Source organism: Alligator mississippiensis, chromosome 4 (assembly GCF_030867095.1).
Source record: "Alligator mississippiensis isolate rAllMis1 chromosome 4, rAllMis1, whole genome shotgun sequence".
In the NCBI taxonomy this organism is placed as follows: domain Eukaryota; kingdom Metazoa; phylum Chordata; order Crocodylia; family Alligatoridae; genus Alligator; species Alligator mississippiensis.
Genome location: NC_081827.1, coordinates 58,764,721 through 58,789,600, shown reverse-complemented (window position 1 = coordinate 58,789,600; position 24,880 = coordinate 58,764,721). Strand labels below are relative to the sequence as shown.

The 24,880-nt window shown below is 43.3% G+C and overlaps 1 protein-coding gene across 1 annotated transcript in view; it reads left to right on the top strand.

The window, feature by feature from the left end:
* The window catches only part of ADAMTS20 (ADAM metallopeptidase with thrombospondin type 1 motif 20), a 165,741-nt gene extending 141,096 nt beyond the window's left edge, over nucleotides 1-24,645 (top strand). Inside the window, exons 30-39 of the mRNA XM_006272240.3 lie at nucleotides 368-541; nucleotides 4,173-4,343; nucleotides 11,912-12,112; nucleotides 12,243-12,372; nucleotides 12,517-12,611; nucleotides 12,708-12,802; nucleotides 13,165-13,298; nucleotides 14,766-14,857; nucleotides 19,677-19,781; nucleotides 22,853-24,645. Of these exons, the coding sequence (XP_006272302.1) occupies nucleotides 368-541; nucleotides 4,173-4,343; nucleotides 11,912-12,112; nucleotides 12,243-12,372; nucleotides 12,517-12,611; nucleotides 12,708-12,802; nucleotides 13,165-13,298; nucleotides 14,766-14,857; nucleotides 19,677-19,781; nucleotides 22,853-22,942 (1,287 nt within the window). The 3' untranslated portion in view covers nucleotides 22,943-24,645. The remainder of the gene's footprint in view (nucleotides 1-367; nucleotides 542-4,172; nucleotides 4,344-11,911; nucleotides 12,113-12,242; nucleotides 12,373-12,516; nucleotides 12,612-12,707; nucleotides 12,803-13,164; nucleotides 13,299-14,765; nucleotides 14,858-19,676; nucleotides 19,782-22,852) is intronic.
* Nucleotides 24,646-24,880: the final 235 nt, after the last annotated feature.

The following is a 24,880-nucleotide window of genomic DNA, read 5'->3' as shown; positions in this document are numbered from 1 at the left end:
CGGCTCCTGAGAACTGCTCTAAGCAAATCCTCTACCCCAGAGCACCTGTAAAGTTGCCCAAAGACCATAAGTCTTTAGAAAATCAGGGTCTTTACTATATAAAACTTATTTATTTTATTATTTAAGATGTATTTTAATTGTAATTTTATATTTTGATAGTACATTTTCAAACATAAGTGAAGAAGGTTTAAATAAACATTGTAAATGATGTGATCAAAACCAGTAGAAACTATATATGTGTAATACTGGTAATATGCAAACACTGGTTTTTCAGTGACATGAAGTAATGGAAAATTATATAACATTTTGATAAGTATCTTGTTTCATGTTGTCTTTGATTCCTCCCCCCCCCCCCTCTCTATTTTAGTGCTCTGTGACCTGCGGGGAGGGAATTCAACAAAGGGAGGTCTACTGTAGGCTGAAGGGCAGGGGTCAAGTGAATGAAGCAATGTGTAGCCAGGATACACAGCCTCATAGCAAGAGACACTGTTGGCTGCCATCCTGCATGCAGTACCAATGGCTGGCAGATAAATGGCAAGATGTAAGTATGACCTTTCAATTTGAAAAAGCCATGTATTAATCCATAGGCATCTCAGGCCACCCTGCACCTGTCATGCATCCTGATTTGTGTATTCCTGTTCTTCCTTTATCATACAAGTGTTGCACCCTCTGGTGCTTGAGGTACCTGATTTCCTTTCCTAGCAGTACTGTGCATCTTGTATTAGTTCATGTATCAGTCATGGCTCTAGTGAGGCCTACACTGGTCAATGCTTTATCAAAGCCTTTATGTACTGATATATATTAATTGATGGCTGTACTAATCAATGTTCCAGCAAGACTTACGTAGGGAATCCTGATGCTTACCTCCCTCCATTGTAAGAACCAAGATAAACATACTCTTTGCTTCCTGTTCCTTAATTGGTTCCTGATCCACAAGTGGACCTTTCTGCTAGTTCCATGACAGCCTCATTACCTTAAGAGTCTTTGTTGAGGGAATTGGTCAGAATCTTTTTTGTGAAGTCCAGATACACTACATTAACTGGATCATCCCAATCCACGGGCTTGTTGATGCCCAACAAAGAGTGTCAGTAGATTAACAGATACCTGGTACTATTTCTGAAAAAGAAAACGAATTAATTCCTTCAGTGAAGTACCAGCAACTAATTGAACAAGAGTCAGATAATATTGGAATAACTTCAAAAATTCTCTATAATTTTGCAAGATGGTGGGAGGAAAATAGGAAGTAGTAATTTTAAAGTTATCCTCTGGCACCTACCATCTGCCAAATCTGTATGGAAGATCCACTTCTTCTCAACCTGTTTCTAAAAAGCCAATATCAACCATATGGATATTTCTCTTTCCTCTGGTGGTAACTGTGGCTAGCAATAGTTATAGCAGTGGTAAGACCCATCTCATTCCTTATGACAATGAAGAAAAATGTTTGGCTGTCAAAAGACAAAGAGTAGTTTTTTCACCTACTCTTAGTATCAAAATATTGAACTACAATATACACCTTACCAACTTCATGTATGGGATATTTACTAGGTCAATCCAAGAGTAATTGGAGGACTGGCACAAATCAGCTAATTGGTTTTAATAAAAGGTCAAAATGTGGGAAAGTCTGCTCTTAGATGATAAATAGTTAACCTGAGTAGTGTCATCTTCTGTCACCATTTCTGGTTAAGGTTACCTGCAATTTCAATTGAAACAAGGCTTAAACTAGATCTTCTTTTTGAAAGATATAAGCTGTTTAGCAACACAACAGATTAATTATTAGAGAAGTTCTAAGATCATATAAACCTAAAAAAGGTACTAGGCAAAATCATTGGCCTAATTCCTTCTGCCAGATTTTCAATCCTGATGTTCAGAGATCATGAGCAATCAGCTTTATTATTTCCAAAAAAGAAAGCATGTAATCAACAGCAGTTGGTTTCAGAAGATTAGGAAGTCATTCTGACAGTATGTGAGAGAGAAGCAGCAACCAGCTTCTACCTCAACTGTGTTGTGAAGGTCAAGATGTGTGCTCTGATTTACACTAATCCTCCCCACTGATTTTTTTTTTTTTTTAAACAGGCTCCTTTTTGTGGACAGGCAGAAATGAGTAATATCAGAGAGTGGATACAGGACATTACAGAAATGGAGTATTCCATTTAGCTTAATACCTTACCTCTACCCAACCTCCCCCAAACACCATTCCTATTCAGAGATTCCTCTCGTGAGTGAGTGTTTGGTATTGAAAATGTCATCCCTGATACTATCAGGAGAAATAGAGGAGGTACCAAAAGAGCCTCGAGAATCAGGTGGACCCAGAAATATTGAGTCTGTTTATGGCCTGCAGGGTGGTTAAAAGTCCTGTCAGTTGTAACAGTGCATCTGAGCAGAAAGAACTTGTTCGTATGCCCCTATCTATATGATTGGCTTTTACAATCAAAGACTTGTGAAGGTCTTCTAAAATATTTGACATGTAACTTCACTGTTCAAAGACTTTGGTCTCTTAATAAATGTAAGTTTTGTTTACACCCTTTGCAAAGGATCTCATAACAGAATTCATGGACTCTTTGGAAGGCAAGGCTTTCTGGCAGCTGACCAATTTCAGTCTTCAGACATCTATATTGTACAAGAGTATGCAGAAGACTGGCTATTTTTCTAGATTTTTTTGCCTAATGACACAAACGACACTTACTACTCTGCACACTAATCTGCTCATCAGAATTTTACACTAACAAATGGCTACCACCTGGAGACCTTGTAACAGCATAAAAACATTGCTAACTATATTAGAGAATGTAATGAGATAGGTCTTTGATTTGGTGGACCCAGTGAGTTCAAGTGGTGAGAGCTATCCAATCCTCTGGCCCTATTTGTAATGATAAATCAGGAAACATCCAGGAGCAGCTGTGGTACATGTATGAAGAAATATCAATGATACTGGAGCCCATTCAGTGTAACATGGAGATGCCTCAGCTACCCAATACCTTGGGTACTATAGGATGTTTAGCTATGGGAACATGTTGCTTTGGAGTGCAGTACAGGCTGATTTATCTTTTGAATTTACCTCTCCATTATATTGCAGGTACTGATACTGGTTAGTATTGAGAGTGCTGCGGCCCTGGCACCTTATGGCCTTATAGTATATTACCTAAAATGGTTATAAATGTAATATGCTAGACAGAAGTTGTAGAAATTCTATACACAGTTCAGAAATGCTTAGAACACTGATTGTTTTTAACAGGAGATACACATACTTGAAGAGTGAATGTGGATTTTCCTTTCACACCAAACATTTCTATTTTCTGTCTAGGTATTCAGAGCTCTCTATTACAAGCAGAAATGCTTTTATATTACTGGCTATTCCTGATAACATATTCCATATGTTTGTTACTATTTGTTTGAAGTTCTATTGTTTAAATTCTTGCCCTACCCATTCTTTCACAGTTCTGGAATACTATACTGTATCTCCTGTAGAAATGGTGGGTCTGCACATGCTTGCCTATATGTATTCTGCTCTGGGGACACTTACACCTTTGTGTTTGAGATTGGATTTTTCTGACCAGCAGTGTTCATTGGGCTGTCTCTGTCCACAGTGCACTTCTACAGAATTTTTATTAATGTAGCATTTAGTCAGTTCATCAAGATTTCTTTATAACCTCATGTTTTCAATATATTTTTTCTAAAGACTAAGTTATCTGCTCCATGTTGCTGTATTTAATTGCATTCTTCCCAAATTAAAAAAAAAAAAATCTTGTTTTTGGAAGGCAGAATGAAAACAAGATTTTTCTTTTAATTGAACTGTTCAGAATCAGTCTCCTTGTTCAAGGTATACACCCCAGTTTTCAATGGCTAATTTTCAGGGGACAAGGTGAATGTGGTATGTAAATAAATATGTTAATTGAAATGCTTTTTGCTTCCTGTTCTTTTACACAACATAGTCATTTTCAGTCACCCATTATTCTGGTCTGACATTTTGTCATTTTGAAGTTTTAGCTGACTTTTTTCAGTGTAGTGCTGGCATCTGAACTTTGCAAACAAAATTAATTGTCTGGAGTCTGGGCATATTCCATGCTGATATACAGAACAAGCATCACTAAAAAATTCTGTTTCAAGGTTTTATTTCATAAATAGATTTGTTCTATAAACAGTTAAAATGAACAATTTGTTTTTGTCCTACTCAGTGCTCAACATCATGTAGAAAAAAAGAAACGCGTCGGAAGGTCAAGTGTGTGGATGAAAACAAAATTGAAGTGAATGAAAGTTTCTGTGATCCTATCACAAAGCCTCCATCAGCCAAGAAATGTTTGCTTTCTCCCTGTAATTATATTGTGATTACCGGAGAGTTATCACAGGTAAATTAATTGTATCGCTATCAGAATTTTTGTCTCACTATATTCATCAAAATGTATTATACCAGTATAAAGAATACATTATGTGTAAAAAGGTGGTGTTTTAGTTCAAACCAGAGTTATCCAAATTTTTTCCAAGTGGAACATTCATTTCGGGCATAAGTTCTTGTTATGAGTCTAGTATTGTAGTCCTGAGTGGTCATGTCCCATGACCCTTTGCAAGGATTATGGGGATTAGATTTTCAGTAGGAAACTATATCTAATTTTAGTGTGAGATGGTGCTAAAATAAGGGAGTTGCTTTGAGTAGGAGGAACATTGCTGAGGAGATAACTGACGTTTGAGCTGTGCTACAGCACTGCTGGGTGGAACTAAAGTAGCAGTAAATAAGCAACCTTCTACTGCACCTTGTACTATACTGGGTGCATCTACATGTGAAATTAATGCTCAGTGATAAACTCCAGAGCTGTTTCAGCCACAGTCAACTGCTCCCAGGTGCAGTGTCTATACATGTGCCTGGGACAGCTGGCAGCATGCTCAAATGGTCAGTCACAGGCTCCAGGTGATGGCAGAGGGGCTGGCTGGGGTATAAGGATGCTAAAGGGCAGGGCTAGCACCTTTGTGTCCCAGCTAGCCCCTGTCACTGTTTACATGTGCATTTCAGTGGAGTAAATGACTCCACCATAAGCTAGTACAGTCCCCAATAATATTGGCAGCTAATTAATCTACTGCGCCCTAATACCAACACTCATGTGCTAGCTGGGTGACCAGGGAGCCAGTGAACAGGGACTGCAAACAGGGTAACAGTTTGCAGGCAGTTGCTGGGGGCAAGAGGAGGAAGGAGGAGAGAAGCCAGGCACCAGATCCTGCCCAGGGAAGGTAAGTGATCCAGCTACCTGTGCCTTTTGGTTTTTCTGAGTGTTTGTTTGGTGGGCTATGTGTGTTTGGGGCATGTACTTGGAGAAGCTGGGAGTGATTACTGATTGTCGAGTGATTGGGGAATGATTGCTGCCTGGGCCAGGCTTCCCCAGGCGACCAGGGTGCCATGAACAGGGACTGCAAACAAGGTAAGCTGTTTGCAGGCAGTTCTCAGACCAGTTCCTAGACCAGTTCATGGGTAGTAGCGTAGTTTATTACCATACAGTGGTGGGGACGTGTCCTACCCCATGGCTTCCTGTCTTGGCCCCAGCTCATGCTCCATCCCCCTCTCTACCTCGCATCACTGAGGCCTCCACCCAGATGGAGCCCACAGTTCCGGCCTCCACCCAGACAGAGCTTATGGCTTCAGGCTGTGGGTGCTGCCTGGTACAATTGCCAGCATCTGGGAATGGGAGCAAGGGCACCCCTGTTTGTGGGGTATGCTCCCTAGTGAGGTCTCTAGAGTGCGAGTTGAGGGAGCTCCAGGCAAGGCCCACCATCAGGGCCTGCAAGCAGGACATTGATGATCACTACCAGGCCATTCACCTGAAGAACATAGAGGCAAGAGCACAGAAGCCCATTAGCAGAAAGAAGGCCAACAAGGAGACCGACCTAGAATCCCATTCTGGATTTGCCTGCAAGATGGTCATCTCTGGACCCAAGGCATGCAGCACCAAGGTTACTTCTCCCCTGGAACTGAGAAACAGGTATGCACTTCTCACAGCACTGGCAGAGTTGTCGGTAGAAGCACCAGCTGTGGAGGAAGGAAAGCAGCCAGCTCCCACAAAGAAGAGACACAAGGCGGTCGTGGTGCACAGCTCCCTCCTGAGAAGTGATCTGCCACCCCAAACCCCTAATCTGTTACATCTGCTGCCTCCCACGGGCTTGCATCTGGGATGTAGCTGAAAGGATCCCAAAATTTATCTGACCCTCCAAGCACTGCCCCATGCTCCTCATCCACACGGGCATGAATGACATGGCCAGGAACAATCCTAGCCAGATAATGAGAGACTATAGGGCTCTGGGGCTGGGGTCAAGGGGCCAGAAGTGCAGGTAGTTTTCTCCTCAGTCCTCCTGGATGTGGGTCATAGGTACAGGAGGGATAGATGCATAGAAGAAGTAAACAGAAGACTCTGGCATTGGTGCTACTGTGAGGGCTTTAGCTTCTTCGACTATGGCACACACTTCTGGGACTTCACCCTGTTGGGAAGGGATCATAGAGACCTGGTGGGATGGCACCTATGATTGGACCACAGGCATATGGAGATTAACTCTATATAGGAGGGATCATGTTGGGTAGAAGGGCGATGGAGTTGCTCTCTATGTGAAGGAACATTACATCTGCCTAGAAGCGAAGATTAGAAACAAAGGAGGGCGACTTGAGACCCCCTGGGTCAAGATACAGGGAGAATATGGGGAAGAGGATTTGACCATAGGAGTTCATTACAGACCTTCAAACCAAGAGGAACAGCTTGACCAGGAATTCTCTGGAGAACTGGCTGTATGCTCTCGGAGCATGGTTGTCATAGGTGATTTCAACTATCCAGACATCACATGGGATGAGCACTCAGCTAGATCCAGTCACTCACAAAGCTTCCTCACCTGAGGAGCTCTAACAAGAAGTTCACGGGCCAATCCGGGGCAAGGCACTCCTAGACTTGGTTCTGGCCAAAGGGGATGATCTAGTGAGCAACCTCAGGATCAAAGGGAAACTGGGTGACAGTAACCATGAGATGATTACTTTCTCTATCCACTGTAAGTCAGGGAAATTGGCCAGTAAAGTAGAAATCCTTGATTTTAGGAAAGCCGACATCTGCCAACTTAGGAGATTGGTTGTTGTGGCCCTGCAGGAGCACTGTCCGATGAGGAAGCGGGTACAAGAAGAGTGGTCATTCCTCAAGAACATGATCCTAAAAGCTCAAAGGAAGTCCATTCCTTTTCATAAAAAAGGCAGCAAAAGGGCTGGGAGACCCCCTTGGCTCAACAGGGAAGTCATGGACATCCTGAAATTAAAATGGGAAGTCTACAAAGGATGGAAGTTAGAAATAACTACTAAAAAGAAGTACTCGGCAACAGCCTGCACCTGTAGGGACCAGATCAGGACAGCAAAAACACAAACTGAATACAGATTGGCAACCAGAATCGAGGACAACAAAAAGTCCTTCTTTAGATATATACGAACTTGGAGAAAAAATAAAGGAAGCATAGGGCCCCTGATGAATGAAATGGGACAGCTGATAACTGACACTCAGGACAAAACCAAACTCCTGAATGAATACTTCACATAAGTATTCCACCAGTCCAAGGATTTTAGCCTGTTTGACAAGATACAGGATTGTCATGGTGGGGGTGACTCCCTCCCCGCCCCCCCCCCCCGCCATTGTTAACATAGATGTTGTGGGAGAGCACCTACAAAAGCTAAATATCTACAAGTCAGCAGGACCAGATGAACTATACCGGAGGCTGCTAGAAGAACTGGCTGATGTCATTGCACGACCAATGGCAAAGTTATTGAAAGACTTGTGGCACTTGCAAGAGGTCCCAGAAGAGTGGAAGAAGGCTAATGTGGTGCCTATCTTTAAGAAAGGGAGGAAGGAGAACCTGGGAAATTACAGGCCAATCAGTTTGAGCTCAATCCCTGGTAAAATCCTGGAGAAAATTATCAAAGAATCCATTACAGACAGGCTAGCAGAAGGCAGTATTCTGAAGGATAGCCAACATGTTTTCATTATGGGCAGGTCATGCCAGACCAACCTAATTTCCTTCTATGATCAGGTTACTCACCACCTGAATGGGGTAAATGAGGTTGATGTCATATCAAAGACTTCAAAAAGGTCTTTGACCTGGTCTCCCATGAAGTTCTCGTGTTAAAATTGGAAAAATGTAGCCTCAACTACTTTACAGTCCATGGTAAGACCCAAAAAGTATTGATTAACAGAACTGAGTCATCATGGTGGAGGGTGACCAGTGGCATCCCTCAGAGTTCAGTACCTGGACCAGTGCTTTTCAACATGCTCGTTAATGATTTAGATTTGGTTATTAAAAGTGAACTAGCAAAGTTTGCTCATGACATCAAACAATGGAGGAGAATGGTCATGCTTGAAGACAGGCTGGCAATACAGGCTGACCTGGACATGCTTTTGACAGGGGCGAACCTCAACCTATGTCATTTAATATGGAGAAATGTAAAGTGCTCCATCTGGGGAGAAATAATTCACAACACATTTACAAGCTCGGCAGTGCTATGCTTGCTAGCACCACTTCTGAATGAGACCTGGGTGTCCTGATAGACAACAAAATGAACTTGAGTCACCAATGCAATGCTGTAGCTGGCAGAGCTAATCAAACACGACCAAGGAACCTTGAGCAAGGCTAAGGATGTCATCCTCCTGCTCTACTTGGCCTTGGTAAGACTGCAGCTGGAGTTCTGCATCCAGTTCTGGGTGCCACGCTTCAGGAAGGATGTGGAGAAACTTGAGAGAGTCCAAAGGAGGGCCACACACGTGATTAGAGGTCTAGAAACCAGGTCATATGAGAAGAAGCTAAAAGACACAGGACTGTTCAGCCTGGAGAAGGGAAGAGTCAGAGGGGACTTGATGGCAGCCTATAAGTATATCAAAGGCGTACATCAGGGCCTGGGGGAGAATGTGTTCACCAAGGCCCCTCAGGGAAGGATAATAAATAATGGGCACAAGCAGATTAAAGATCGCTTCTGGCTAGACGTAAGGAAAAACTTCTTTACAAATCAAGTACTGAGAGTTTGGAACAGGCTCCCCCCAGAGGTGGTACAGTCATCCATCCTGGTGATCTTCAAAAGGCCGCTTAACGGCCATCTTGCTGGGGTCATCTGACCCCAGCAGTCTTTCCTGCAAAGAAGGGCTGGATCCAATGATCTGTAAGGTCCCTTCTAGCCCCTAACAACTATGTAGCTAGTGACACTTTACTTTGAACCTAATTAATCAACTCCACAGTAAAGCACATGTGTAGATGTACCCACTGGGAACTGATTAAGCCTGGGGTGGGAATGCAAGTAATGGAGGTTACAAAGTAGGGGTGCACCAATAAAGATTTTCTTGACCGATGCTAATAGCTGATTATTAACCAGCCATAGTGGTCGATACCGATCTGATAACCAATTTACAGGTATGCAGCTGGGCAGCATGGAGAGCAGCTCCCTGCAGGTAAGTCTGTGGAGGAGAAGGGGCACGAGGGAAGGAAGAGATGTGGAGGGGGCAGATCGAGGCCCTCACAGTGAAGGAGGGAGTGGAGCAGGGGCTGGGACTGAGGGTGCTGCCCAACCAGGGTGGTGAATGGTATCTGGGGCCTGGACGTGGAGCAGGACAGAGCCATGGGTGGCTCGTCCAGGGGATCAGTGTCCTGGTGCTTAAAAATGGCTGCAGAGGTGCTTGAACTAAAGCTCATCAAACAAGCTTTAGTTCAAGTGCTGCCATCACTGTTTTTAAGTGTGAAGACGCTTTTAAGCAGGGCAGAGTTGAGCTGAGTAAGGGTGGATGTGGGCTGCCCACTATGGGCTCAGGGCTCTCCACTCTGCTGCCTTTGGCCTGAGAGCCCCGTGCCAACCACACATCCGCTGCCTGCCTGGCCAGTGACAGATTAAGATTTAGTGGGGCCCTGGGCAAAAAGAAAAATTGGAGGCTGCTCATAAGAAGAGGGCAGGTTCCCTCTGTGCCCACCAGGGGGCTGTGGTTGAGCCCACCCAGCCTTCTTGGCACATCTGGTTTGAGCCAGGGGGCATAAGCACTTCTGAGGTGAAGGCAGCCGCATCCCCAACCCAGCCCAGCCTCTTCACACAATGGGTGTCACACAGCCGGGTCTGCAATCCCCCAGCACTGCAAGACAGGCTGGGGCTGGGGCTGGGTTCATGGGCTCTGTGCCACCCCTCTGCCGGCCTCAGCAGGGGAGGGCTCTCACTTCTCATCCTGTCCCAGCAGCACTGGTGCTGGAAGCCACCCACAGGTGATGGAGAGTAGAAGTGGGGCCTCCCATAGGGCCTCCTGGCAACAGGCATCCCTGGGAAGCTACCACCACCCACATGGAGCCCCATGCCCACCCCTAGCCTCTGGCCCTGGCCCAGCTGGAGGGGAGGAGGACTGTGCTGCCTGCCCCAGGTACCCCTGGCCAGGATGCCTGCCTGGGCTGTGCTGCCTGTGGTGCCCCAGGGGGCCTCTGATTGGCAGGGACACCTGGGCCCGAGCCCCACAGGCCCATGTATTAATCTGCCCCTGCACCTGGCAGGGGGGGCACAACTTACTGCCCCCACTGCTGTCAGGAAGGTAGCCAGCAGTCACGCAACTGGTGCAAGGCTCCTGAAGGAAATGCATCAGTGGAGAGCCCCAAACCCACAGCAGGCAGCCCACATCTGCCCCATGCACAAATCTGGGGGACATATGCTCCCTCATGCCTCCCCTTGGGGATGCATGCAGTGCCAGGGACCCAACCCCCATACCCACTGGTTGAACCACCCACAGCTCCATCCCACTCCTGGCCCCAGGGCCCATTCACCACCCTGGCTGGGCGGTACCCCCAGCCCAAGCTCCTTCCCCTGCCCCACTCCCTCCCTCCCTATGGGGGCCTCGATCTGCCTGCCCCCCAATGCCTCTGCCCCTCCACAGACTTACCTGCATGGACCTGCTCTACCTGGCCACGTACAGCTATGTACATGCACGCAGTGTCTGGGGACCCTGGCCAGAAGGCATAATTAATTACATTTATTGGTGAATATTATCAGCTACACCGAACAAAAAAAAGCCAATAGGTGATAATGTAAATTTCCCTTTTATCAGTGCTAATCCCATATGCAACTGATGTATTGGTGCACCTCTATTAACAAGTCCACTCCACTAGTTCCTTACCACCTTTATATAGCACTTCTTTGGAGCAGGCTGAAGTAGATAAAGTGAATGAGTAACATGACATATGGGAATGAAATGTCATAAACAGAAAGCTCTTTCTTTCTCCCCTCTAGTTTGCTCCTACTTCTTTGCTAGTGCTGAAGCATTTTACAGATTTTTACCTTTAGCCACTGGCAATTCCCTGATTACCCATCTGAAGAATGTGACTGATAGTTAGGGAACGATGGTTTGGTCTTTACCACCAGTGTTGTTTATGCACTCTTCTATATTCATATTTTATCTATCTTATATTTTAGCTTTTTTATTGTAAGACAGCGTGAACCTTTTCTGGGGAGAGTAGCATATAAAATCTAATAACCAAATAATAAATTCCTTTTTTAAATAGCAAGCAACTTCTCCTGGAGCTTAATTCAAAGCCCAGAAGTTAATGTGCTCTTCCCCTGGTTCCCTCCAAACCTGAACTGTGAGAGGGTAACAGCAGATGCTCTCTCGTAGGAACCAGTGTGGGCCGTGCTGTCAGGAAGTGGCTGTATGGGAATGGGAGGTGGCATAGCTCCCACTTCCACAAGGGGTCCAGAGATCCTGTATGCATAGCTAATATTGAGCTTCTGTTCTGTACTCTGCTTGATCACCACTAGGCTCTCTTAGATGGCATATCTGGGAGTATGGGCTACTACACTGTATAGTCCCATAGAAAAGAGGGTCAGGTTTGACTTTCCATTAGCGCTAGAAAAATTCTCTCACAAAATACATATATTTTTGTCTGTGGGGTCTTATTTCAGTGTTCGCCCAGCTGTGCACTTGATTACCAGCAGAGGATCACATATTGTGTTGGAATCCATGCTATTCGGAATAATCGTGCCTTTGGTCTTCGACCTGTAGCATATCGAGAATGCCCAGTAGTACCTTCCCATCACATTTATAAATGTGATGTCAGGGGATGTTCACACACAGCTACTTGGAAGGTGGGGAAATGGAGCAAGGTGAGTGTTAATGTGCAAGCTAAAAAATCATGGCTTCCTCAAACACAAAATTTATCAGAGCAAATTTACAGATATTAATTTTAATGATTATTTTCTTTTGAAATAACTTTTGGTTGTTATCTGTGTGTAGTGCTCAGTGTTTTGTGGAGCGGGGATAAAAGAAAGAAGAGTAGAATGCATGACTGAAAATGGATTATCCAGTGACTTGTGTCTTTCACGTTTAAAACCAGCATCCAGGAAGATCTGTCATGCAAAAGAATGTAAGAGGCTAGATGCTCTCTTTGATTGTTTTTATAGACAAAAACCTGTAATTATTTTTGAAACACAATGATTTGCCAAGTAATTGCTATAATGCAACTCTCTGCCAACAAAATGTTGATATGGCTTGTTCACTCATTTTTAAGGTGAAACTCTTGTCAGCTGCAAAGATGTCCAAATTAAGAAAAGAATTAAAAAAGACGGTGAATATTTACTTAACATAAAAGGAAGAATGATAAAGGTATTGCTGCTAATTTATATGATGGGATATTTGTGTGAAACAAAATTTATTTTTTATGTTAAAAAAGCATGCTAATATGCTGTATTTCTTTTTTAGATATATTGTTGGGGCATGCAGTCAGAGAATCCCAAAGAATATGTAACACTGGTTAAAGGTGAAGCAGACAACTTTTCTGAAGTATATGCATACAGGTACAAAAGACTTATTTTCAAAGTTGGTGGATTTCTGACCTTAAATTCTATGTCCATTCCTTGAAAATAAAAAGCAGACTTTTTCTTTGGGAGAACACAGTCCTGGAAATGTAGTCATAGTAATATCATTAGAAATTTGTATGCTCCTGCAGTAACTGAGCATACCAATATTTTATGATTTCAATAGAAGAGACATTGGATTATTCTAAGACTGCAGTTGGCCCAAAGTAGATGAAAGTCCTTACTGTTCAGAAGTTGTATGATATTCTGTCTGTAAAATAAAATGATTTGATTGTTTATCAACCTGGTACTACATATTATAAGTAAGAATAGAGACTACAAACTAACATATTCTCTTCTAGGTTACAAAATCCATATGAGTGCCCTTTCAATGGCAGCAGAAGGCAGGATTGTGAGTGCAGAAATGACTACCTTGCAGCTGGCTACACTGTTTTTCGCAAAATAAGAGTTGACATAATCTCTTTGCAAATTAAAAGTAAGTATTTATGTATTATTATAGGAATATAATGATATAAGAAACCTCTTTCAGGATTTGAAATGGTAGTAACTGCTGTAAATGCACACTTAAGAACCAATTATGCCATTTATATACAACCCCCACCCCCTTCTAAATTTTAATGAGAATATCATACATAGCTTCAGAAGTTCAAACCTTGAACTTTCATGAGAGTCTTATATACTCATGCATAATTTTCAAATGAGTGGAAGCTGTTGTGTATCTGTATTTGTCAAGAACATAAATATCATAGAAAATAGTTTTGTGTTGGAGGTCACTTGAATTTGTTTTTGTTTTTTTTAAATCCAGAAATATTGTTGAGGGGCCTGTCAAAGCTCCTTGCTTTAAATTTTTTCTAAATTGGTACAGAGGTGGTTAGCCTCATTAACCTGAAGTCAGACTGAAGGTAAGGCAGGGTGGCCTCTTATACCTAAGTGCCAACTTTGTTTTTTGCCACTGGGTGCTTGCAGACTTCAAAAAATAAAAAAAAACACAGCACTTTACTTTTAATTCAGCATGTTCCTGTGCCAAGCCCCACGCATGCCCAGAAGAGGCAGCGTTTTTCTTCTACCCAGCTCTGCAGCATCTCTAAAGTTCAGTCACTTCAGCGGTGCTTTTATCTTATAGCTGATTGAATCAGCTTTAGCTAAAAGCACCAAAAAGTCCCACTGAAATGCCCGATCAATATAGACACTGCAGAGCCAGGTAGAAGTAACATACTGCTGCTTCCAGTAAAGTGTGTTTTTGTTTGTTTTGTTGTTGTTTTGGGGGTTTTTTGGGTTGTTTTAACATCTGCAAATGTGGTTCTGTGGGTACTGAGTGCCTGCTAATTTTTTTTGGTGGGTGCTTAAGCTCCAGAGCATCCACAGAGTCAGTGCCTATGCCTTTAGATATTGGCTGGCCTAAAGAAGCATGAGTTTTCCAAGGTTGCAACCTATTTCATCAGATGCTACGAATGGTCCATTCTTAGCATTTGACAAAGTAGGTTGTAAAAATTAATGGACTGTTTCTAGGATGAAGATTAGTTGTTGTCTATGACAGATTCTCCTCCTTTGAACCATTTAGTCTCTAAGGCGATGGACAGGCATTACATTTGTAATGCTACACATGCTTTTTTTAGCACTGCAAAAACACAAGCATACAGCTGTTCAAGTGGTGGGTAACAGTGAAAACATGGCAAAACCACCTCTTTTAAACAGGAACTTCTTGGCAGTGTGATGTTTCCCAGTACTGTGTGTAGCACCTATGCAGTTACTGCTATAAGGTGTGACTCAGTCCTCCAGCATCCCAGAAGTCTTCCCCCTCCTAATCCTACAATTGTTCCAGGGAATCTATATCTGATTTGACACTACTCCCTCATACTTGCACCAGGATAAGAGACTCAAGTTCATATGCTGCCACACTGACTTGCTTCAATACTGAATAATTGTCATGTTTGTTTACTAGCAACAGACCTTCTCTTTGCTCAGACTATATATGGAAGAGCTGTTCCTTTTGCGACAGGTGGAGATTGCTATAGTGCTGCCAGATGCCCACAGGTATTTACTGGGGTTTTTTCCCCCAAAAGTGTACAAGAAATCATCTATTTTAATATAAATTTTCGTTAGTAGATGCAATCGTGTCTGTCTGTCTGTCTGTCTCTCTCTCCAGCATTTGATATGAAGCATATAGTCAGAGACAACCCAAGTAGGATATGGGGCCTGGGGCAAATCAGCCTGTGCGAGGCCCCACCCCTGGGTGCAAGGAAGCCAGCAGCAGATTTGACTGTGGGGGAAGGGGGTACCAAGCAGTTGGCCACACTGGATTCAGCAGTGGATTCGGGGTGGGGGCGTGCTGCTGAGTGTCCCTTTCTTTAGAACCCCTTTGGGGTAGAAACATCTTCTCTCTCTATTTTCTCTATCATGATTTATGTGGCACAAAATATTCACTTACATAAAGAGGGGCAGAGCTGAGATGTAGATGTCAACATTAGCCAGCCACTAACTGCTCAGCAAAAAAAAAAAAAAAAGCTTCCTAACAAGTATTTGGGATAGCCTTTATAAACTGGGGAACTCATGAATGACACTGGAAAGCACCATGAAGAAAGCGAACAGAAGTCCAGCAGTCTCAGGTGCAGAAGGGTGCCAAATATCATCCGTTAGCTTCAGTGGCATAAAGTGAGATGGGCAAGTGAGAAAGTGTTCTGTGAGGGGGGCCACCTCACTCTCATTACCTGCTTCATGTGCACTTTCCAGCAATGGAGACATTGCAATACCATGGGCGGTGTGTGTCATGGAGTACAAGCCACTCTGGGAATTATAGTCTTGTAGAGCAGCAGTGGAGTTCACTGCTGCTGGGGGAATGGGAGAAATGACCCTATATTTTGCTACCAAAATCAGCAATTTTTTGTCCTCCCAACATGGGCCTTGGCAGCAAAAAAGAAAAAAGAAAAAAATGGGGTGAGTTTCCTTCCAGCAGCTGCAAACTCTGTCACTACAGAGAACTGCAGTTCCCAGAATGCCTTTCCATGATATACATTGCTGCTGCTGCTCCTTCTTGCTGCCTAGAGGGAGAAGGATGAGAAGGAACTGCTCTTGGCACATTCTTTGCACATTATGCCTCTTAACGTAACCACAAAAAACATCCTGTGGATAGGTTCAGTATGCTAAATACTAAAAAATAAAAAATGCTCTACAGCTTAATCCAATACTGTTATCAGTGAGCATAACTCCATTCAGTTATACCTATTTGTGCCAGTAGGAATGTGATCCATAATGATGGTTGGAAAATGAGTCAGCTAAGGACGGACATATTTTTAGATGCAAGTACACATCTACAGAAGGTATACTAAAATGAATGCTCCTGGTTTCTTTCCATGGACATGCATCACTTCCTTCACACTCAGTCTTTTGAATCCTAAACCTGAACATAATGCATGACAGACAGCTGCTCTGGCATCTGTATAAGCTATTTTCATTTATTGCTACAACATGAAATCACTGCGGATGAAGTCACTTTATGACATAAGTATGGAATAGGACTATGGAATAGGTTGATATTATTTGTATGAATTTTCTCCAGATGCTTTTTGTCATGAAAGAAATGTATTCCACTTCATTTGGTACTCAGAGCGCCACCTTCCCCATACATATCAATGTGTGTCAGCATAACTGAGTATCTGGGTGCTAAATATGCATAGCACTATACAGAAAATAACATCAAACCTGTACAATATACAGTTGAGTTTTCATTAAAGGTTTTAAGCATCTCTGTTAATCCTGGAAGTAAAGTTCGAATGGTTTATATATATCATGAGAACAGCAAGGCAACAACAGCCCCATCTGAATAACTGTAGCACTTTGCATGGGATTTATTTTGGTAAAACTTAAATATGAGGATCTGTGAAGTTCTGTATGTGCACACTGGCAGAAACTTAGACATGGGGAAATTTAGGATCTACCAAGTTAGATGGCACCCAAGAATATGAGTAGTGCCTTAAATGTCAGGCACAGGCTCCTAAAATGGCAAATAGTCACTGTGGAGCTAGCTCTTATTTCATGACACTTCATAGTTTCCTAGTTGGTAGGGTTGGAAGGAACCTAAGCAGATCATCAAGTCCCAACCCCCTGCCACGGGCAGGAAAGGATGCTGGGGTCAAACACCCCGGCTAGGTGACTGTCTAGCCTCCTTTTGAAGACCCCCAGGGTAGGAGCCAGCACCACTTCTCTTGGAAGTTTGTTCCCGATCCTAGCCGCCCTGACCGTGAAGTAGTGCCTCCTGATGTCCAGCCTGAATCTACTCTCAGTCAGCTTATGGCTGTTATTCCTTGTTACTCCCAGTAGTGATTGGGGGAGCAGGGACCCTCCCATTGCCTGCTGGTCCCCCTTGGCAAGTTTTTAGGCAGCCACCAGATCCCCTCTCAGCCTTCTCTTGTGGAGGCTGAACAGGTTCAGGTCCTGTAGCCTCTCCTCATAGGGCCTACCCTGTTGCCCCCTGATCATGCGAGTAGCCCTCCTCTGGACCCTCTCAATGCTGTCCACACCCCTCCTGAAGTGCGGCGCCCAGAACTGGATGCAGTACTTCAACTGTGGCCTGAACAATGTCACATAGAGGGGGAGGATCACCTCCTTGGACCTGCTTGTGATGCATCTATGGATACATGACAAGGTGCAGTTCGCCTTACTGACTGTGTTCCCACATTGGCAGCCCATGTTCATCTTGGAATCAATAGTGACTCCAAGTTCCTTTTCTGCCTCTGTGCTGACAAGGGATTTCTCCATCCTGTAGGTATGCTGCTGGTTCTTCCTCCCCAGGTGCAACACCTTGCACTTGTCAGTATTGAAACCCATCCTATTCTCATCCGCCCACCTCTGTAATCTGTCCAGATCTAGTTGTAGCCTGTCCCTCTCTTCTAGCGTGCTCACTTCTCCCCACGTCTTAGTGTCATCTGAGAACTTGAACAAGGTGCTTTTCACCGCCTCGTCCAAGTCACTGATGAAGATGTTGAACAGTGCAGGCCTGAGGACTGAGCCCTGGGGGACTCTACTGCCCACAACCCTCCAGGTCAAAAACAACCCATCCACCATCACTCTCTGCGTGCAGCCCTCCAGCCAATTAGCAACCCATCTGTGTCGGCATCCACACCACAGTCGCCTAATTTTTTAATGAGGATGCGGTGAGAGATAGTATCGAAGGCCTTCCTAAAGCCCAGAAAGACTATGTCCACTGTGACACCTGTGTCCAAGGATTTTGTGACCTGGTCATAGAAGGCCACCAGGCTGGTCTGACAGGACCTGCCTCTAATGAACCCATGTTGATTGCCCCTAAGCATTATCTCCCCTGCTGGTCCCTTGCAGATGTGCTCCTGGATAATTTTCTCAAAGAGCTTCCCCAGGACCGAGGTAAGACTAATGGGCCTATAGTTTCCTGGGTCCTCTTTCCTCCCTTTTTTGAAAATGGGGACCACATTGGCCCTTTTCCAGTCCTCTGGCACCTCGCCAGAGCACCATGAGTGCTCATAAGGCTGTGCCAGGGGTCCTGCAATGACCTCTGCCAATTCCCTCAGCACTCTGGGGTGGAGATCATCAGGACCTGCTGATTTGAACACGTCTAGTTCCTCCAGAAGTTCCCTGACTAGGTCCTCACTGACCCTGGGCCTGTCTGCGCCTCCCCTGGGTCCGTCCAGATTCCCAGTGGGGGGGGATGTCCCTGTCTCTGCTCAGAAAAATGGAAGAAAAGAATCTGTTAAAATCTGATCAATATTCCTACATAACACTGCTTTATAAGTTGTGTAGCCAATTTCTCTAAATTGTTTCCATGCCATGGTTTGTTTTTCAAAGGTGAAACAGCCAGCTTTGAATATTTTACTTGCTCTCATATTAATAAAGTGTGTTTGTCATGTCCATCTTTTTATTTTTAAATTTATATTTTCTTTTGTGAAGAATCTGAGATTAATGTAATATTTTGAAATTGTTTTCAGTGCAGAAGATTGCATTAAATAATAAATAAATTTAGCTAAATATTTTCTGTACCTGTGATGTTAATTTTAAAGTGATAATTATTGTAATTTCTATTTTGATATGGCATAATAATTATTTGTAATTGTGCAATTATTTTTATTTTCTAGTGTTGTTCCCCCTCCTTTCTCATATAAAAAAAAATTACTTGAAACATCCCAATAAAATGTGTTCGTATTAGATTTCAATCCGTTTCTCTTAATTAAAGATGCTTGATTATTTTTTATATATACCAGAACTTCTAGATCTTCTACTCTAAACTGAACAACACATCTTTTGGCTTTTGTCTTGGTCAATTGCTATTTAAAATCATGTAAGAAATTACAAATCTAATAATATTATGCTATCTACCTTGACTAGAGATAAATATGTTAATTTATTCTCAGATTCAAGAAAACAAACTTAATATAGTAAAATAACTAATCTTGTCAGCATAGACGCTCTTAGGGTCACTTACTGCAAGAGTACAATGTTCAGTCGGTACTGAAACCTAAGCTTATAATTCAGTGTTTATACGAGGACACCTAGGAAAGTTGATCTGAATCAATTATTAAAATAGATTGTTTAAGTAGTGTTAAACTCTTGTGTGGATATTTTTATTCAGAATGAATGTCACCTTAATTCATTTTAGCTTACCTCACTTCCCAAGTGAATGGTGCAAAAATGCATTTAGGCCACTTTAATTGTGTGTGTCTAGGCAAGCTTGTATTCAATTATTCCTTTTTTAAATTCACATCTTTAGTTACCTTCCTTGCTTGTCCTTGTGCAGAAAATCCCTAAGAAATATTTGTTGATTTTGTGATATTAAGTATTTTAAAATTTTTACATAAAATATGTGCTTTGTCTTCTTTTTTCTTGACAGGGACAGTTCAGCATTAATTTGGCAGGTACTGGACTGAAACTATCCAATACAGCTAGATGGATTGCTCAGGGCAATTATGCAACTGTTGATATACACAGATCCCAAGTAAGTAATATTGTATATTCTTAGTCCATAAGCCTTTCTGCTCATATAAAAAGAGAGCTGTACAGACATTTAAAAGATCTGTTGCGAAAGAGAACTGGCTCTTCTGCAAGAAATTCGATCAGGTTCTTAAGAAAGAAGATTTCCCTCCTCCTGATCTAACTTGAATGCCACTTCTTTTGAGTCTGGAGGACACCCGCTATCCTAGGGGTGGGCAATTATTTTGGCTGGAGGGCTGCTTCATGAGTTTTGGTGAGCAATCTAGGTCCGCAAAGGTAGCCCCTACCCTTGACAGGTGCTCTGCCCCCTGATCACCATCTTGGTACCCAAAGTCCCTCCCCCTAGCCCCTGACCTTGTCACCAGAAGTCCCTGCTCTTGCCCCAGAAGAACTCCTTTTGGGAAGGGCATTTGCCATCTTGGAACCAGACCCCTCCCCCCCAACTTATATACTAAAAATCTAACATCCACAATAACATATTTTAATTTTATTTTGAAAAAGATGTTTTTGTCCTGATTTGTGTGTGTTTGCATCATGTATGCAGAGGTGGTTGTGTAATAGCTCAAAATGAAGTCTTACTCTTGTCTATTGTGGGAGGTATGGAGGCGTGAGGAGGAATGGGTGGGTGGGTATGGGGTTTGTTGGGAGCTGTGGGGATGTGTGAATGTGGGTGGGTATGAGGGGCTTGTGGGGGATGTTTGTGGGGAAGTGTGGGTGGGTATGGGGTTTGTTGGGTGTGTGGAGGGGAGGGTGGCTAGGGGTATATGTGGGGAGGTGTAGGTGCTTGTGTGTGGTGGGGTGTGTATGTGTAGTAGTGAGTGGGGCTCCCCCACAGACCCAGGGGGGGGGGTGTGAGGGGTGTGGAGGAGTGTTTGTGGAGAGGGGGTGATTGTGTGTGTGTGTGTGTGTGTGGGAGAGTGTAGTCATGGGATTTCTGGGGTAGGGTTTGTCAGTATGTTGGGATGTGCATGGGAGCCCTCCCACCCCATGTGCCCCCCTGAGCCAGTCAGCACCTGCCCCCACCCTGCAGCAGCCCAGAGCCCATGTGCCCTGAAGCGTCTCTGTGCTATCACCAGCAGCATGCAGCCCCAGCACGCCCCATGCCCACTCCAGACTAACCCCAACAGGAGTGGATCAGCTAGAGGCCCACACAGCCCCAGCCCAGCCCCTACGCCTGCTTTGCACCATCTGTCCATGATGCATCCTGCCACCCCCTGGGCACACAGCAGGCCTGGGGCAGCTCCCTGCTGGACTGACTTTCAGCCTGGAGGCAGCAGTGACAATGCAGGGCTGCCCAGTGCAGGCTTCGCGTGGCTGCTGCAGGAAGCATCAGGCAGCACTGAGGGGGTTAGGCCACTTTTCCCCCAGACTGAGCACACTTCTGTCCCACCAGCGCTGCTGTTCAGTGCGAGCAAGTGAGTCTGCAGGAGGTGCGGGGTGGGTCAGGACTGTGCTTGGGTCCCATCCAGTACTACGGGGCTGGGGTCAGCAGCTGCCACTGCCTACAAAGGCAGTCCAGTGGGGAACTGCCCCACCCCCACTGCACGCTCAAGGCGCAGCAGGGTACACTACTGTGGGATGATGCCTGAGCCAGGCGGGACTAACGGACCCACCACGGGCTGGACAAAGCCCCTCTGGAGGCACAGGCTGTATTTTTCCCACCCTTGTGCTATCCTATAGTCCTCCCTCCCATCCAAGAAAGTTGCGGGGGAGGAAGAGCACTGGTTCCCTAATAGCCTGTCCTGGGGCAAGTTGCCCAGGAGACATGTGGGGACCCTGCCCTGAAAAATTGCCCTTCTGCTAATCAAATGATTGATGAGGCAACTTCTCCTTTGGGGGGAACCCTCCTGGGACAGAATGTGAGAATGTGTCCCCCTCTGCCACCAATCAGCTGATTCCCTTGCCTAGGAAGAGGGTAGGCTGTCAATTGGCAGTTGGCAGCTGCTGAAACGCAGCAGCTGCCATAGAAAACTGGAGAAGGGTTCCAGCCCCAGGAGAATGCATCCCCTTCCCCATCCCAACAACCAGGTGATTGGCAGAAGGGAGAGGGGAGGAATTTTCCTGTGGAAATCTTACTGCTGTGGCTCTGCAAGCACAGAGCGGGGAACTCTCCTAGGAATTACCCCCTCTTCTTGTACATGACACCAGGGGTCACAACATAATAGGCATGCAGGCACCTGGCATGCTTTTCTCACTGCCACCTCAGGGCCAAGGTACTACACGCAAGCAGAGAGAACCCCTCAGGGAGCTCCCCACTCTGTACTTGAATCTCAGCTGTGGGATTTACACATTCTCCAACATGGGGGCTTATCTGCAAGCAGGGGTTTCCACTTGCAGATTTGTACCCCAGGTTAGCACCTGGGGTCCTTTCTCTCAGGATAGGGCCCCTGGAGCCCTGGAAGGGGAGGAAGACTGACCCTGGGGGATGACAGCTCTGGCAATGTCTATTAAAACATCTGTGAAGGGCATCAGATGTGCCATGGCTGATCATGCTCCAAAGAGGATGTCTGTTTCTCACCCAAGACTGCAATGTGTACTACACAATGTTAATCTGCAGTGTGGTTTTAGAAAGTCTCACACTCTCAGGGTGCAAAATACAAGTATTTTTTGGCCCTTATGGGCACTTTTACATGTGCTCTGGGGGCGGGGAGAGGGGCAGCACTTCAATTAGGGCAGCTCTGAGAGCCATTCTTATTAAAGCACCACAGCGTCTCATATCAGCATCCCCGTGCTTAAAAATGGTGGCAGGGGTGATTGAACTAAAGCTCACTCAACAAGCTTTAGTTCAAGTGCCCACACCACCATTTTCAAGCATGGGGACGTTGATGCATGAGATGCAGGAGGCTGCTGGAGTGCAGAAATTACCATGCTCCAATGCACTGTAATTACAGCGTGTTAGAGCAGACTCCACGCTCATGTACAGGCACCCTAGGTGTTCATGTTAATTTGATCTTCTCATGTGTGATGTATTAAAGATTCTGATGACTCAGAACATTAAGGAACTGAATTGTGTAGCTGGTACTTTAGTAGGTTTTTGTGATTGAGATCCCTCTATTTTTGCCTCTGTAATTTTAGGATGGTACTAAAATATATGGAAGATGTGGAGGATTCTGTGGAAAATGTGTCCCTAATGCAAGCATTGGTCTCCATCTTCAAATACAGTAAAAACTGTGATATGGTCAATGCATCGAAAACAGGAAACTGTCTTTAAGGTGCAAATTGTAGGTGCTATAATATTTTCAGTTTTTCATCTCTGTAATGTTTAATTAATTCTAAGAATTCTGTCATGTTTTCATCAGTGTTAATATCAGGGATGCATATTATTGTTTTATCATATGTTTGTGAGCTAACAAGTACATAAATCACAATCATAAACCCCCAGGTTTTAACAAAGAGGAATGAACTTAATGTACAGTATATACAAACAAACAACTGAGGTTACTACTATGGGTAACACCTTAAGCTGGACCGTAATTGTAGTGCTGTACCTGCAACTAATCAGTGCAAATTTTTATGAAGTGTTAAATAAAATACATATGCTGTACTGGTTGTGTCAATCAACTATATTAAAATGTAGAAAGGAAAACTTATTGACAGATTGGGACACAAACTAATAATTTCAACTACTTTCAGCTTTCATGAAACCAGCTGGGCATTATGATCTGCCAAAAATTGACATCAAAAGTGTACAAAAGCAATATACTTTCTTCTGATACAGTTTGTATAGAATTTTATGTTCTTATGTCATTGCAAACTTTTTATTCTCTTCTTTATTTTTGTGGTGCTAAAACAGTAGTAGTAGTTCTGGAAAGAGTTCTGTAGTCTCCATAGAAAATGTTTAACATCAAGACACAGTTTTGTTGTGGGTACAAGAAAATAAGGAAACACATTTTTGGACATCTTATTTTAAAACCCTACCTCTCAGCCAAGTATACTGTAAAAACAGTATATTGCTTGTCTTGTATGATTTTTGTATGCAATTTTATAAATACATATATTTTCTTAAACTTTGTCCATATACTTAAGACGTTTTACTTATAACTGGCCAATGGTATATAAATGAAAGCCATAACTTGCTTTCCTTTCACACCCGGAATTCCCATTGACTTGAGTTTATCAATTTCAGATATCATCTAGTTGTTTGATTTGTTTTGTTTTTTTGGGTTTTTTTGTTTAGAAGAACTCCAAGTCTAGAAGCAGGGAAAATATGTGTAGTATAAAGTTATCCTGGTTCAGGGCAAATTCTCAGGTAATCAAAGTAAGATTTTCTTTGGGCATAACACAACACAATGGGTGTGTCTACATGTGTGCTTTAATGTGCATTAGCCTATTTTAATGCGCATTAAAGCATCACAAAGACCTGCTCTTTAGCTAATGCCCATTAAAATAGGCTTATGCGCATTTTTCTAGTACCTCTCAATGGAGACACTAGATATAATGTGCATTACCTAAAGCAAATTAATGAACCCGTATATACACCCACTATGTACTAGATAATTGTAAGTATTTTTCTTGGTAATATCTACTCTGTAAACCAAATATCAACTTACATTTATGTGTCAGTACCATTGGTAGTCATATGGCAGCTATATCTTAATTTACCAAGAAAATGTATCCATGAATCAGTAATACAGATAAATTTAAAACTATATTGTATCACAGAAATTTAAGCATTTACTTTTAGATAACACATATAGGTAATTATTTTGTGATCTCTGTATCAGAAAAGTATTTTTGCACTATGTGCCTCATATTAGTTGTAAACATTAATAAGAAATATATAACACTATTTTCCTAGAAATGTTTACATTTATTAAAATCTTATAATTTATCAAATATTTATATAATAAATATGCTTGTGTGATTGACATTTGAGTACTTTGTGCTTTTTTCATATCAGCAATTTATTTGGAATTTCAATTAATTTGTTTAGCTTCAGAATAGTTAGTCAGCATTATTTGAACAGAAACACAAAGTATTGTAGAATAACTGCCACATAATCAGTTTTATCTGTTGTACAAGTGAAGAATGGGAAGTAAATGAAACTTACTTTTTAATTTTTTTAAATTTGTTTTAAAAAATAAACTCATTTTTGCATCGGAT